This window comes from Bos taurus, chromosome 26 (assembly GCF_002263795.3).
Source record: "Bos taurus isolate L1 Dominette 01449 registration number 42190680 breed Hereford chromosome 26, ARS-UCD2.0, whole genome shotgun sequence".
NCBI classification, from domain to species: domain Eukaryota; kingdom Metazoa; phylum Chordata; class Mammalia; order Artiodactyla; family Bovidae; genus Bos; species Bos taurus.
In genome coordinates this window covers 13780305-13796948 of record NC_037353.1, presented here as the reverse complement: position 1 = coordinate 13796948, position 16644 = coordinate 13780305, and the positions used below count along the sequence as shown (strand labels likewise).

General features: G+C 36.0%; 1 protein-coding gene across 1 annotated transcript in view; it reads right to left on the bottom strand.

Moving 5' to 3' along the window:
• MARCHF5 (membrane associated ring-CH-type finger 5) overlaps positions 1-16644 on the bottom strand; it is a 51114-nt gene that overhangs the window by 32908 nt on the left and 1562 nt on the right. The window contains exon 2 of the mRNA NM_001034715.2: positions 457-659. Within this exon, the coding sequence (NP_001029887.1) occupies positions 457-659 (203 nt within the window). The remainder of the gene's footprint in view (positions 1-456; positions 660-16644) is intronic.

The window sequence follows — 16644 nt, the reverse complement described above, 5'->3', positions numbered from 1 at the left end:
CCAAAGATGAATTTAACACTGCATTTTATTAAATATTTAATGTCCTTACTTTTATTCCTTAATATAAAAATTAAGAAGAATAAGTATTAGAACAACTATTGTTTTCTTTCTCCCACACCATTGGTTTCCAGAGAATGAGGCTCCTTAGTTTTTTATTATAGTTGTGTTACTTGATTTTATCTACATAATTAGATATCCAAGTTCTTTATCCGTCAACCAAATGAAAACATTTAATACACAAATGGATAGATTTGGGAATATATTAAGGATAAGGTAAACTGTTAGCAAAACAAATAAATATCTGACATTTAGATATAAAACAGAAATGGAATAGAGAAACTCACAAAAAAGCAAAGAGATGAATTACTTAAAGACAACCCTAGGATCTTAAAGAGTCACATACAATGTAAGAACACGATATATATATATCTGTGTTGGTTTTAGGGATCTTCTTACCCAACTTTGGAAAAACTATTAAGTATTCAGCATTGCACTGAGGACATGCCACTCTGGCTGTACTGTTTCCTCTTTGTTTTTCATCCACCCAGCGCTGTAAACAAGCCTGGTGAACCCATTTTGTAGATCCTCTGCATCTGCACGGTCTCACCCATTCAGCTGTTCTATCATCTTCATCAGTGGCAAAACACACCCAGCAACTTCTGTAAATTAAGAGAGAAAACAATGATATTATCATTAACACTCCAGCCTCCTCTTGACTGCAGCTCCACTTAATGGGATGAACCTACTATGTTATATTATAGAACCTTTAATTCTATATTAAAAGACTGAGGGGAAAAATAACCAACACATTTCCAGTAGAGTAGCTTCTCCTTTTTTCTGTTTTTCCTTGTGGGCTTCCCTGGTGGCTCAGAGGTTAAAGCATCTGCCTGCAATGCGGGAGACCTGGGTTGGATCCCTGGGTCGGGAAGACTCCCCTGGAGAAGGAAATGGCAACCCACTCCAGTACTCTTGCCTGGAGAATCCCATGGATGGAGGAACCTGGGGGGCTACAGTCCACGGGGTCGCAAAGAGTTGGACACGACTGAGCGACTTCACTCTCTTATGTTCTGCAAAGTCTTGTATTTTCTGAATTTTGTTTTTACATTACTTCCTCAATCTTTCTAGAAAATTTTCACCTTCTCTAATGAGAATGCAGAGACAATCCTCAAGCTGCTTTTATAAGACCTAATAATTCTTGAGGAGTGGTAAGTACAGGAATATGTGAAATTCAGTGTATCTCCCATTTCAACAACATTAATCTCTTAACCTCTTGAACTTGGAGAACAAAAGTATTACACAAATGATTTCACATATGGTCTCATTCAATTTTCACCTGAGAGAAAGAAAAAACCCAGTCATTCCTCTTTCTGGTAAAGTATGACTATAAGAGAGTAAGATGATTAAATTTAAAAGCACAAAGGAAAGAATAGATGAAGACATCAGGATAAATTGTTTTTGGATAGTAAGATGATACATTTGGGCTTACATGTTTCCATTATAGGTATGAGTGGCTTTCCTTTTTTCTGGGAATTAAATTATATTTATTATATTTGAAACCTAGAAGTCTCAAGTCTGGGATGCCTATATTATAAAAAGAATCTTTATTGAGATGGTTAATATTTAAACTTTTTCACATTTTGCTCTTAAGGGTACTTCATGAACTCTAATTTGTTTTTGTGGAATTAGGTTGCAATTCCTTATTTTTTCCTCCCAATTAACACAAGTTTTGACATCTATTTCCATTAGGGCAAATATTACAATTTAACTCAATGACATCATTCACTCCCTTCTACTACCACTGCACAAGAGGAAAACAACTGCTAATTAAAGCTTGTCACCTACTGTGCACTTTTCACTTAATTAGATAAGTTGGCTTCTGTTACAACAACTAGCTTAACTATGCTCAGTGGGAAAGACTTATATAGTCAGGTACTGTAGATAAGTCTCCAGTCTTTGTAGATCAACATGAATTTTAATCACATGCATCAATTAAGACTTCTTAGAATAGGGGGAAAAAACTGAACTGAATACATGTTAACAATATCCAAAATTATGTTTTTACTTAGCTTTCAAAACCAGTCAGATTTCATATGACCTACCTAGGTAAAACTGGAGTGGGGTAGCATTTGTTTGAGCATGCTTGACCCTCTGACTCAACTCAGCCAAGCTGTCTGGGCCCTCGTGCTATCTTATGGTTAAACAGAAATGTCTCCTCCTTCACTTTATTTTTTTAAACTTTATTATGGTAAAATATACACAACATAAAACTGAATACTTTAACCATTTTTAAGACTACAATTCAGTAGCACTAAGTCATTCACACTGCTGTCCAACCATCACTACTACCTGTGGTTTGACTGGGTTTCAACCTAGTTTTTTTCATAAAATTTCAGTTGATAAGTATAGAGCAAATAGGCCAGCTATTTGTGGTATTAGGATATATATTTCCCCATAACCAAGGTAATTTTGTAAATACATTTGTATATCGCTGATGGAATGAAATGTATTATTTTGGTAACAAAATATAGGCAGAAATATCTAGAAACTAGACTTCTAGGTTCTTGTTAAGTTTTTCATATCAACGATGGAACACAAACGTAGCTAAATTAAACTGAATCTTAAATTAAGCCAATTTCCAGTCATCAGGAAAAAACAAAATGTAAAAGTATTAATTAGGTTGAACCAAATGAAACCGCCTATATTTATGTGTTTAACATTTATTTAAATGGAAGTTTCATACATCAATATAATGGGAATATTTGTATAGCTATGCTATGCTACGCTATGCTAAGTCACTTCAGTCGTGTCCGACTCTGTGCAACCCCATAGACGGCAGCCCACCAGGCTCCCCCGTCCCTGGGATTCTCCAGGCAAGAACACTGGAGTGGGTTGCCATTTCCTCCTCAAATGCATGAAAGTGATAAGTGAAAGTGAAGTCGCTCAGTCGTGTCCGACTCTTAGTGACCCCATGGACTGCAGCCTACCAGGCTCCTCCGTCCATGGGATTTTCCAGGCAAGAGTACTGGAGTGGGGTGCCATTGCCTTCTCTGTTGTATAGCTATAATCCCTACAAATTCTGAATAAGAATAAGCCTATTTCTGTACCACCACCCCCCTCAAGTAATATGAAAAATTTCAAACTTAAAAAAAAAAAATGAAAAACTGGTGAATACCCATATTCCTAACACCCAGATTCTATCATTTTGCTACATATTCTTTCACCAATCTTATTTTTTGATGCATTTCAAAGTTTCAGACATTAGTGCACTTCACCCCTAAACACATTTACAGTTTTACTTTTTAGAAGGTACTCAGGTGACATTTAAAAGAGGCACTTCTGGATTTTTTCTAATTTTACGGCTATGGTAGATAAGATGGTTGAACAATGATTTACAGTGAACTTATTAGGTACATTGTTTAATTCATAGTGATAGTATACAGCTTAAAATTTGGATTTTTAAGCTAATGCTCATTAGAGATTAGCTGAAATTATCCTATAGAGGGGATATTTAAAAAAAGAACCCTTATTGATAATAATACACCCAAAAGGTTTGCTGATTTTCAACATCTACCAACTTACCACACACATTTTCCATTTATTCTAATCGCTTAACATTACATCTGATGATGGTCATCTGAGATCAAACAGTATTGCCCACAATATGTAAATTTATAATACCACCAAATTACTGCATCTAAAAATTATAATTTAGATGCAAATAAGTATGAAATGAAGACTTATAACTTAATAGTACAAAACAAGCAAGCAGCTGAAAACTAAAGAAAGTGCCAGTAACATACACTGTGCATTCACTGATTCCATGTAGTTTCACTGGTTCCATGAAGCTGCATAAACAAAATAAATCAAAGACTGTACCTATCTGGAAAACTCTGTAATTTAATTTGGGCTACATCTAGTAGATATAAGATACTTAAAGTTCCAGTGAAATTACCACAGGTATATCCTTCCCTATTTTAAGAAGAAGGAAGGATCAATCTGGATAGACCAGAGACGGCTTCAGGAAGGCGTGACAGTAGAAATTTGCAGGGGCAAGTGATTTTATCATAGGGATTCTCAAAACAAAGTTCTCTGAGACAGCAGTTCAGAACCACTAGGAAACCTGCGAATTCTCTGGCTCTACTCCAGACCTAGTAAATGAGAAACTCAAGAGGAAGAGGGCCTAGAAATCTGTGTTTTAACAAACCCTCAAGGTGATGTGATATTAAATAAAGTTTGGGAACCGCTAGTACAGAAAAATGGCAGGTTAAAAAAAAGTAGAGAGACTGCAGAAAGCAAACTGTGTGAAAGGGATAATTACTGGACTTAAGGTAGAAATAATAGATTCTGATGACTACATATTTTTAATATAAATAACAGTACAGAAAATGTTAAGTTCTAAAGAATTTATTAACTGATACACCACCTTAATAGGTTTATGAGTTTAACCTACATGATATGGAAAGAACATTAGTCTGTGAAATAAGGGCCAGGTATGTGGGAAATTAACTTAAAGAGTATAAAAATGGTCACATGGGCAGACAGCCTATAAGACAGTTATTAGTTTTTAGGGGTGGAAATGAAGGGAGGGAACAATGTGGTATAGACATCTTTTCTTCCTTCACTAAAAAAAAAACTTATAATAGTCTGACCAGGAATATCACCTAAGAAGGTTTTATAATTATGGTTTCACTCTTTGCTTCTCTATACCCTACTCCCTCCTTGATGCAATCTATTTCAGCTATTTATTCCCCAATTCCTTTCCTTCTTCCATTTAAGGAGAAAAGAGGTTGCTTGAAAATGATGGGTTTATAGTTCCCTCAAGATCTTAGGAAAGTAGAAATTTGTGGTTTAATGTACAGCATGATTTCTCTTTTTTAGGAGCAAAAAGTATCCCACACTTTTTAAGGAAAATCACTCTTCCCTCCAGCATCAGCCATGTGTGCGGTTTATTTAGGCAGTTAGTCCCACACCCCCAGCTCCAGGAAGAGTAATCCTTAGATTGGTTTAAGGGGAGTATCCCTCATCCTAGATTACAGTGACGAGTTTGGGCCCATAAAGCTGGTTTTATTAGAGTGAACTTCAGAATTTTTGCTGGGAAAGTTGGTACACAGACTTTCTTTTCCACTGGGCTTGAAGGCAGGAAAAATGAGGAGCTAAATGAGAGTGTGAGGCTTTGCTGCCAGGAAAGCCACAACGTGGAGCCTAAAGAACCCAGAGGAAGCTAAAAGATAGAAACTGATGACTTTGTCTGAGACATGGATCAAGCTGTGCTTAAAGCTAAATATACCCTTGTGCTGTTCACTTACATAAACCCATAGGTTTGTTTTTTTTCCCCCTGGTTTAACCTGTTTGGGGCAGATCTTTCAGGCGTAACCCAAACAATCTTGTTATAGAGTGTGAGAAATTGGAAATAAAGAGATAGCCCTGAACAATTATATGATGTGAATTCCTAAACAGCTTTTATAATAACACAAAGGTATTTTTGTCAATGGCTTTATTTCCTACTGACCAGACTTGAGCAGGAAAGACTTAAATAAATCTGATTTCCACTGCCAAGTACTCTTGAGTTGTGCAAATTTTTCTGTTTCTCACACAGAGCAAAAATTCGCTCCTGATTCTGGCTATTAGATCAGGTCATTTCTTAGATAGAAACAGCCAACAAAGATAAAACCAAACACTTTGAAATTAAAAATTCTTACTGACAGCGCTATAATATTTCCACTGCAGGATCAATTTAACTATAATTCTACTTTAAGTTATATTTTAATGTTATAATTTATGGGATGGCAATTTTAATACCCTTAAAAGTAAGAACAACTGCTCTGAGGCACACCTCCTCTCCTCCCTACCCCCCTCCCCCATTATTATCTTAATAAATTTGAGCATTGGATTTTAATGATTAAAAAAAAAGTGAGAACTGGCTATTTGCCATTTCAAAAGAAAAAGCCAAAAACCTTTCAAGTCCACACCCAAGGAGAGGTTGTAATTTCTGACAAAACTCTAATTAAGAGCTTCTCTTTGAGTCATTTCCTACCCTTGTTCTCTTCAATCCTCCATCTCTCAGAAAGCAGCGATCAGTGTGATGTACAAGCATCATCTGAGAACTTGCTAGAAACGCAGATTTTCAGGTCCCACCCCAGACCTGCAGAATCAAAAACTCTGATGGGACCCAACATTACATTTAAAAAATTGTTTTATTTTAAATTTCTTCAAAAATTATTTTTCTTTTTTGATTGTGGTAGAACATATAACATAAAATTTCCATCTTAACTACCTTTAAGTGCACAATTCAGTGGTATTAAACACATTTACAGGTTGTGCTACCATTACCACCACCCATCCCCATATAACTCTTTTCATCTGGTAAAACAAATTCTGTTCTTATTAAACTCCCCAAGCTCCTGACAGTTACCCTTATATTTTCTGTCTTTATAACTGACTAGTCTAAGAACCTCACACAAGTGGAATCATCCAGTATTTGTCTATGTCTTCTAGGTTCATCCACATTGTAGCAGATAATATTGCAGATTATCTTTCCTTTTTGAGGCTGAATACTATCCTATTGTATGTATACATACCACATTAGCTCATCTCAGTCATAGATACTAGGGCTGCTTCCAGGTTTAGTTATTGTGAATAATGCTGTTATGAACCTGGGTGTACAAGCATTTCTTTGTGATCCTGTTTTTAATTTTTTTGGATATATACCCAGAAGTGAAATTGCTAAATCATATAGTATTTCTATTTTTAACTTTTTGAGGAGTCATCAATGTTGTATTTTAACAAATCCTTCATGTGATTGATTGTGAGACCTAAAGTTTGAGAACCTCTGCTTTGGCCATTCTTCCTTTTTCCATATTTCTTCCCTTTGTCAATTTTCTCAACTCACCATAATACAAAAATTAAATCTGATTTTACATTCAATGTAAACACTTCTAAGCTATTTGGTTTTTAATTTAAATAGTAAACAAAATGCTTCAGATCTTTTTTTATTCTAAAGGAAAAAAGCTAGCTAAATTTGGGAAAAAGATTTTGTGAGTTCAGGATATTCTAACTGGTTAAAGAATTTGGGCTTTGGAGCCAGATTGTTTGAGTTCAAATTCCCTACTTACTGCTTATTTTAGGTTTAATGACAATCTCTTTCAGAACTTCTTTAAGTCAGGGGGTTCTTAATCTGGGGTCCACATAAAATTTATGGGGTTAGTAAATTTGGATGGAGGAAAAATTACATTTTTAACATTTTCACTAATCACTGAATGATATTCAATTTTCTTTCAATTACGAATCTAAGTAAATCATAGTAATATTAGCAGTACAGCAATTAGAAATTAGCACAGTGACTAGGAATTTTCATATTATAGCTGTCCAGATCCCCAAATAACATTTAACCCATCATTAATCTGAAATTAATTATCAGAGTCACCAATAATAGATCTTGCATTTGTGTTAAAGCTATTACTAGATCAGATTTTTAATATTTTTCAGGTGTGTTTCTACATAATTGGTTCATTTCTGACCTACCTATTTTGTTTTACTCTTTCAAAACATTCTGAGAAGGAACTCATATGCATAACTAAACTTCCAAAGTAGTTCTCAGGATAAAAAAAGGTTTTATGTTAAAATTCCCTATGGTAGAACCTCCCCTACTCTGTTGGTGGGAATTAAACTGGTGCAGCCACTATGGAAAACAGTATAGAGGGTCTGCAGAAAACTAAAAACAGAGTTGACGTATGATCCAGGAATCCCACTCCTGGGTATGTATCCTGACAAAACCATAATTCAAAAAAGATACATGTACCCTTATGTTCATAAGCAGCACTATTTACGATAGCCAAGACATGGAAATAACCTAAATGTCTACTGACAGATGAATGGATAAAGATGTGGTATGTGCACACATGTACATGGACACACACACACACACACATCAACAGAATAGTTTCTCACTGGCACATAAATTCACTAGTATGGTTATCTAATGAATACTATTCAGCCATAAAAAATGAAATAATACCATTTGCAGCAACATGGATGGACCGAGATGATCATACTAAGTAAGTCAGAAAGAGAAAGACAGATACCATAATAACATCACTTACGTGTGGAATCTAAAATGACACAAATGAATTTACCTATAAAAAAAGTAGAAACAGACTCACAGACATAGAGAACAGACTTGTGGTTGCCAAGGGGGAGGGATGCATCAGGAGTCTGGGACTAGCAGATGCAAACTGATACATATTCAGAATGGATAAATAGTAAGATCCTACTGTATAGTATGGGGAATTATGTTCAGTACTCTGTGATAAGCCACAGCAGAGAAGAATAAGGAAACTGTATGTCGGTGTGTGGCTCAGTCACTCTGCTGAACATCAGAAATTAACACAACATTGTAAATTAACTATACTTCAATAAAGTAAATTAAAAAAAGATTCTCTATTGTAAAGGATTAAACAAGTGATCTTCAAACAGCTTATTTTTGGCATATATATAAGCACCAAATGAACAGTAGCAATAATGGCACGGACAGACAAGAAAGATGCTACCAACTTTATAACTATGCCTAGATTTTATGGATACATTTTCTTACCTAAATTAGCTCATAAAGTAGTTCTGCCTGGCACCCTGGTATTCAGTGGGAAAGTCCTGGATTCCTAATCATTCTTTAGTTTTTCAGTAGGCCAACACCATTGCATAAGACATTCATTCAAATCCATAATTCACTTTCTTCCATCCTTCTTTTTCTTCCACTAGGTTTTGTATATGCTACTTGCTTGCTGATATCAGCAATTTACACTCACAATTTATAATACTTCCACACCTTTCTGCCAGCCAAGCTGAGGCTCATTGGTTTACAGACTAAAAAGAGGTCTAGGAATTATCACAACTGGTTCAGAGATCAAAGAACAAATCACTATTATACTATGAAGACATGAGAAAGAACTAAAGTAGACAATCTAAAGTCTATTACTTATTCCTTAAAATAAATGTATGGTCTTATTGGTACTGGAAATATCACTGATCTGCATAATATGCCTCTCTTTATTAAAAAGAAAAAAAAGTTAATTCTATATGATTTTAAATTTAAATTCAAACATTTTCCGATTGTAAATCCTTCTTGATAGCAAAACTTATGAACAGTTTGAGAAATACGTATCTAGTTTGTCTTAAATCTAAGTGTATTCAAGATTTCTCCAAGATTAACTTGAATGTACTAAGTATGTTCACTATTTGATGTCAGAAGAAATACATTTAAGGAACTTACAGTCTAGTTAAGGAACAAATATATGCATAGAAGAATCACATAAAAACAACCACACAAAACATTAAGTGTCCAGCTAATACAGAAATGTGATGATGACCATAAGAAACACAGGATGAAATAGCTGAGAATGTTTCATGAAAAGGCAGAACTACAATTGAAATGACAATTAGGGAATGAAAAGAATAAGGCTATCTGAAGTAAGAATAACAGCATAAGTATGCTTAGAGACAGAAATGAGCATATGGCCATGGACCATGAGAAAACCAATGCAGTTGGAGCAGAAGAGTTTTGAAATAAAGCTAGATATTACAAACCAGTTGGGAAAGGATGGATGACAAAGGTAACCTACCTCATAGGGTTCATATGTGACTAAACCAGTTTATATGGTTAATTATTTAAAAAGTATATGGGGAAAAAAGGGGAGCAAACTTTATTTATCAATAGAATCCTTTTTCACTGGCACATAAATTAACTAGTATGGTTATCTAATAAAACAGCTGACAGTAAAGTCTATCTTTGCAGATTTAGACTGCAGGTATTTATCTTGGATTATCAGAAAGATTTGGAAAATCTGCCCTAGAGATTACTTTGATAGAAAATGGAGGGTAGCAGAACAGAAGAGTTCCAGAATACAGGAGTGAGAGCAATGAAACAGGCTTTAAATTGTTATTGTTGTATTATACATGGTGCCTTACCAATGTATTTGCATGAGTGTTTTAAGGAAAGAGAACATGTTCTTAATTTAAAACATGTTTAGTGAACCATGCTCTGGTTAATGCAAGGAATGCCTAAATTTAACAATGGAAAAAAGCTGCAAACTGCAGCTTTGTCTCAGGATTAAAAGTATCACATCCCATGTATTCTTAAACAAAAACTATACCATCAAGGCTAAAAACCCCTTTATATGTCTGTCCACCCAAGTGGAATGGAAGTTAAAAGTATCTGAATTTATCAAAGAGCTACCACAATTATTAATACATTATGAAAGAGGGGAAGAGAAATATACCACAGTGAAAGCAATCATTTACTGAGCATATACTCATGCCATGCTCTTTATCTCTGATCTTCATAAAGTCTGCAAACATAATTATTTCCCCCCTTAAATAAGGAAACAAAAGCCCAGAAAGGTTAAACAGTCTGCCCAAGGCTTCATGGTTAAATACAAAGGTATAAATGCAACCTAGGCCTCAACTCTAAAACATCAGATTTTTATAAATTATATGCCATAAAAAAAAAAATCAGCTTTTTTCACTGCACCATGCTGCCTTACGGATAGTGTATTCTGAGAAAATTTTCCATTTCTCATTTTTAAGGAAATTATAGTTAGTGCAAGTCATTATGTGTTTCATTTTTGCTAGGGTACTTTTAAGCAGCCATAAGGAGCTTTCACTAGAAATCTAAACCTCTTCCAGTGTACCCTAATGTGCCATATAAATGTTACCACCTCACATCTTATAACTATGGCATATAAGGAGCATGTATGTATATATGGTATGTAAAGAACTGCTACAAGAGTCTGGAGAAGAGTGGGAAATATTTCTGGCTGAAATAGTCAGAAAAGCTTTATAAATGAGGCAGAAACTAAACTGGATCTTGAAGAGTGAGTAGAATTTTGAAAGACAAGATGCTGAAAAGAATACAGGACAGTGTGCATATCAAGCTGGCCTGGGCAAAAGATGTATACTCACGTACTCACTTTTAAACAGAAGCAGAGCTTTAAGAAGGTAGCTAGTGCCAGCAATGTACTCTGTGTCTTAAACATAATAGAGAGCATAGACTATGGAGGGTCTTGAAGGCCAAGTTAAAAAATTTTGAACTTAAGCTTAGTAAGCAATTAAAAAAATACAGGTTTTGAACAAATGAGATATTTTAAAAATGGTGCTTCAGCAAGATTATTCTAAGCACTGATATGTCATACATAGTGAAAAGACAGCGTGATTCAACAGTGTTGCCAATGTATATTCCCCTTCTCAAGAAATGGAACAGTTTCTGTTCTCAGTGAACTCCCACTTGAATGTGCATGGTGGTAGTGATAAAGGCTCTTAGACACGGGATTGATGCATTAAAAAAATTACAATTCAGAGTGATGTACTATAATGAATTCTATTGAAATAGAGATTCTACAGAAATTTTGGAAGAAGTAACTCACTGCCTGAAGGAGATGTACAGTGCTTCAAAGTGATATTTGAGCTGAATTCTAAAGATGGTTCAGAGTCAGCCAGGTGTCAGAAGGGAGGAAGGACTCTAAAGCAAAAAATAAGATGTACAGCAGGATACATTCAGAGGACAATGAAGTGCAGAAGAGTATGGTTAAAGCAGGTTAGGGCTGGATTGGATTAATAGAGCTAAGTCTCTTCACAAAGTCTTAAAAGTTTAGAATTTATCCTATTGGTAATGTAGAGACTGGCATGTTTTAAAGCATGGGAATGACATGATTATAATTGTGCTCTGGCCAATTCTGGTACCACTCTGTAAGTCAAACTGGAAGAGAAAAACTGGAGTCAGATAAAAAAGAATCTATAGTATTTGATAAGCAGGTGGATTTAGAGGGGGAAAAAAGCAAAAAGCAAAAAAAAGATGTACGTTTAACGGCTGGTGGATTAGAAGAATGGGCCAGAAATTGGGAAGTCAAGCTAAATAAAAAGCAGGGAAATAGCAGTTGTTTAGTTTTAGATAGGTGAAGACACTAGTAATACTGTGTATACACAAATGGAAATGTCTACTGGGCAGCTGGAAAGCAGACACTAAAATGTGGCAAAGAGGTCAAGAATAAAAACATACATTTGGGAGTCACTCAAAGCTGAAAGTGAGATAGTAAGTGATAAAACTATGTGTACTTTTCAAAGAATAAGTGCTGAGAATTGAACCATACTTAAGTAATTGAAGAGAGTAAGGATAAGGTGACGTGTAAGAGGGGGAAAAAGACAGACAGACAAATAAGGTAGTAGACTACAACACACTTTCAAGTTAGGGAGTGGAGGTCACCAGTTTCAGCTTCATTACATACATGTCAAGGACATGAGGACAAAGAAAAAAAGTCATTAGGTTTACTGATTAAGAAATTATTAGTAACATTTAATATACTTTTAGTAGAGCTACGGATAAGAAAGGTGGATGAAAGTCAAATTATAACGAGGTATTAAGAATCTAAATGTTACTAGAGTAGTTCAGTTCAGTTGCTCAGTCATGTCTGACTCTCTGCGACCCAATGGACTGCAGCACGCCAGACCTCCCAACTCCTGGAGTTTACTCAAACTCATGTCCACCGAGTCGGTGATGCCATCCAACCATCTCATCCTCTGTCGTCCCCTTTTCCTCCCACCCTCAATCTTTCCCAGCATCAGGGTCTTTTCACATGAGTCAGTTCCTCGCATCAGGTGGCCAAAGTATTGGAGTTTCAGCTTCAACATGAGTCCTTCCAATGAACATTCAGGACTGATTTCCTTTAGGTTGGACTGGTTGGATCTCCTTGCAGTCGAAGGGGCTCTCAAGAGTCTTCTCCAATACCACAGTTCAAAAGCATCAATTCTTCGGTGCTCAGCTTTCTTTATAGTCCAACTCTCACATCCATACATGACTACTGGAAAAACCATAGCTGTGACTAGACGGACCTTCGTTGGTAAAGCAATGTCTCTGCTTTTTAATATGCTGTCTAGGTTGGTCATAACTTTTCTTTCAAGGAGTAAGTGTCTTTTTATTTCATGGCTGCAGTCACCATCTGCAGTGATTTTGGAGCCCCCAAAAATAAAGTCTCTCACTGTTTCCCCATCTATTTGCCACGAAGTGATGGGAACAAATGCCATGATCTTAGTTTTCTGAATGTTGAGCTTTAAGCCCACTTTTTCACTCTCCTCTTTCACTTTCATCAAGAGGCTCTTTAGTTCCTCTTCACTTTCTGCCATAAGGGTGGTGTCATCTGCATATCTGACGTTATTGATATTTCTCCCAGCAATCTTGATTCCAGCTTGTGATTCTTCCAGCCCAGCATTTCTCATGATGTACTCTGCATATATGTTAAATAAGCAGGGTGACAATATACAGCCTTGACGTACTCCTTTTGCTATTTGGAACCAGTCTGTTGTTCTGTGTCCAGTTCTAACTGTTGCTTCCTGACTTGTATACAGGTTTCTTAGGAGGCAGGTCAGGTGATCTGGTATTCCTATCTCTTTCAGAATTTTCCAGTTTATTGTGATCCAGACAGTCAAAGGCTTTGGCATAGTCAATAAAGCAGAAATAGATGTTTTTCTGGAACTCTCTTACTTTTTCGATGATCCATACTACGAGTATCCATACTCATACTACAAGTAGTATGTTAATACAATAGATTCTATACGTACACTCTTTAATTGCTGAATATCACAAAACTCAGTATTTAAAAAAGTAAATTGTAGACTGATATATTTAAATTTTAGAAACAAAAACAGAACTGTGAATTACATATAGTATATATAAAAGCATTAAACAAAGACTGGAAGAACATAAACCCACTTATGATAGTGGACTGGGGATGGGAGAAGATATGGGACTGGGGGATAATGGCCAAAGGGGACTTTATCTGTAATGTTTCTGCTTTTTATATAGAGAGGGAAGCAAATACAACTAATTGCTAATGGTTCTTAACTCCAGGTATTGGTCTGTAAATGTCAAAATGGGATTGTAATATGATTGAGGAAAGATGCCAAAGAGAATGAGAAGCTGCTTTAGTGGAAGCTAGAGACGGTTTATAACTCAGAAGGAATATACAGCTCAGTCCTCTGAAGACATCTACAACCTCTAAAGGGATGTCCATGCGGTTGGTAACATCCTGTGAGAGGGGGTTCTAACTCACTTGCTACTGCAGGAGGCCTCTGGGGAGCGGATTATTCTTCCATTGTTCTTCCCATCTGACTGTTCTGGGGACACTGACTCCGTTCCTTGCCTACTCACCTTGTGCAATTAAGTGATGCAAAACAACCTCAACAAATTCCTAAGTGTTCAACATGAAAGGGGTACACAAAAGTCAAGTTTCCAGAAGCATCTCTCACCAGGCTTTAAACCTGAGGTCCATTCCTGCGGTTTGTTTATAGTATTCTTTGTATTCTCTATAGATTTAATCCTCATTTTGAGAAGTAAAAGAGAAAATGAGAAAGTATAATGGTGACAGAATAGGCATAACAGACTTCTTAAAAAAGTATGGCAACAAAGGGAAGGAAGAGAAAATAAGATTCAGAGAGCCTGATGTAAAGGGTTTGAATTTATGAATGGTTATAATTTCAGGGCAATGATTTGTGACCCCCAGTCATTCATGACATTAGAAAACCACCCCCTTTCCACCACTCTCAATTTAAAAGGTTCAAATGATAAATTTACATAAAACAGCTGCTTACTGTTTATAAAAATGAAAGGCAATCAAAATATATATCTATATATACTCTTTCCAGCTGCAAATATGGCAAGAATAAAAGTTATTAAGATAAACAATTGCTAAACTAGATTTACTTATTCACAAAGGACAAGCAATTGAACTTCAGCTCTTAGTAAGCTGCTATTAATTAAAAAACCGTGACAGACTAAATGTATAAACTGAACATACCATATTTGTAAATATAATCTTTATCTTATTTGACATTTGTGGAACACAAACCTCACTAGAATTAAAGCTCCACACGAGTATTTTTGCTTATGTTCACTACCACCATATACTGAGGGCTTAGAATGGTACTGGGCAAATGGATCAATATTTACCAAATCAATTCAATGAACACAAATTTAATAAACTATTAAAACATACCTAATCTTAACCCAGAAGCGAAACAATATATATTATATACATTTCCTTAATCTTCTCAAGGATAGAACTTGTACTGAAGAAATAAACATAAAGGCAAGTTTCTGAAGTAAATTCTGTCGCTCAAAAATTGCCACCCAAAGACAAAGCTAGGAGGGAGCCAAATTCAAGCAAGATTCTGGGTCCTAACAGGTTGACATATTTTAGTCTCTTGAACTTGTCAGTATTCCTCAAAAGAACCCATCAAGTATCTTTGTGTTCATCTTGCAGGGGGGATAGCCCAGATTAACATGATAGTAAATAGAAAGGAGATGGGCGAGGGGTGTGTGTGTGTAAATTGCTAATTGATTGGTTACATTAGAATTTTTTTTTTTAATACTGATTTATTTGGCTGCATTGGGTCTTAGCCCAATGCACATAGGCTTCTCACTAGTTCCAGCACTCAGGCTTTGTTGCCCTGTGGCATGTGGGATCTTAAGTTTCCCCAACAGAGATCAAACATGCATCCCCTGCACTGGAAGGCACACTCCCAGTCACTGCACCGCCAGGGAAATCCCAGTTACACCAGAATCTTAAGTACCTTCTGTGTGCCTAACATACGATAGCATTTTATTGTTGTATAAGGTACTTATACATAGAGACTGTACAAGAACAACAACAAAGTACTTATATTTGTTCTCATTTATACAGTCCTGTAAGGTAGGACATTACAATTTTTTTAAGATGATGTAGAACCTCAGAATTTAAATCCAAAGTCATATAGCCAGTAAGTGGCAAAACGAGAATTTCAAGATTTCTGTCCAAGCTTACCTCACTAAAAGGTACTATCCCTTATGATGAAATAATCACTTAGGGTTTAGGGTTGTGGGAATTCCCTGGTGGTCCAGTGGTTAGGAATCTGCTTCCACCGCAGGAGGCCCAGATTCAATCCCTAGTTGGGGAACTAAGATCCCTCAAGCCATGAGGCATTACCAAAAAAACCCCAAAACCCTTTAAAAGTGATTTTCAACCACAACAAACATCTGAAAAGCTTTTGAAAATACCCATGCTCAGGCCCTATTCTCCAGAAATCTGTGAACTAATTGGTCGTGGGCAGAATCAGGCATCCATCCATATGTTAAAACACTCCTCAGGTGATTCCAACAAGGGGCCAGGTTGCAAAATGATCTTTGAATATCATCTTAAGAGATATGTCAAAAAGGTAGAGAAGATGAGGGAAGCCAGTATTATAGTCACCTGTTTCAGTATATGCAGCCAGAATTTCCAAGTTTCTGTTGAGACAATTGTAAATGTCTTGCTGGCACTCCTTGGGTTTTTTACTTTTATGGAAATCTCCAAAGAGTGTATGAAAGCCAGATCAGCTTTTGGACACAAAAGTCAACTGCATAAAAGTGAAAGCAGCAGGCCCTCAGAGGGGGTAAAAATTAATTACAAAATACCCAGCACCAAAATAGGATCTCTGATTGGAATTGGCAGTGACAGAAAATGGTCTCCTCTGGGCATACTTCAGTTGTCCTATGTAATTTGCCAGTATGGTAAATTATTAGACCACTACACAACTGGGGAGAATGACAAAAAAGTTCATGCATTTGTTCATAAAAGTATTTACTGA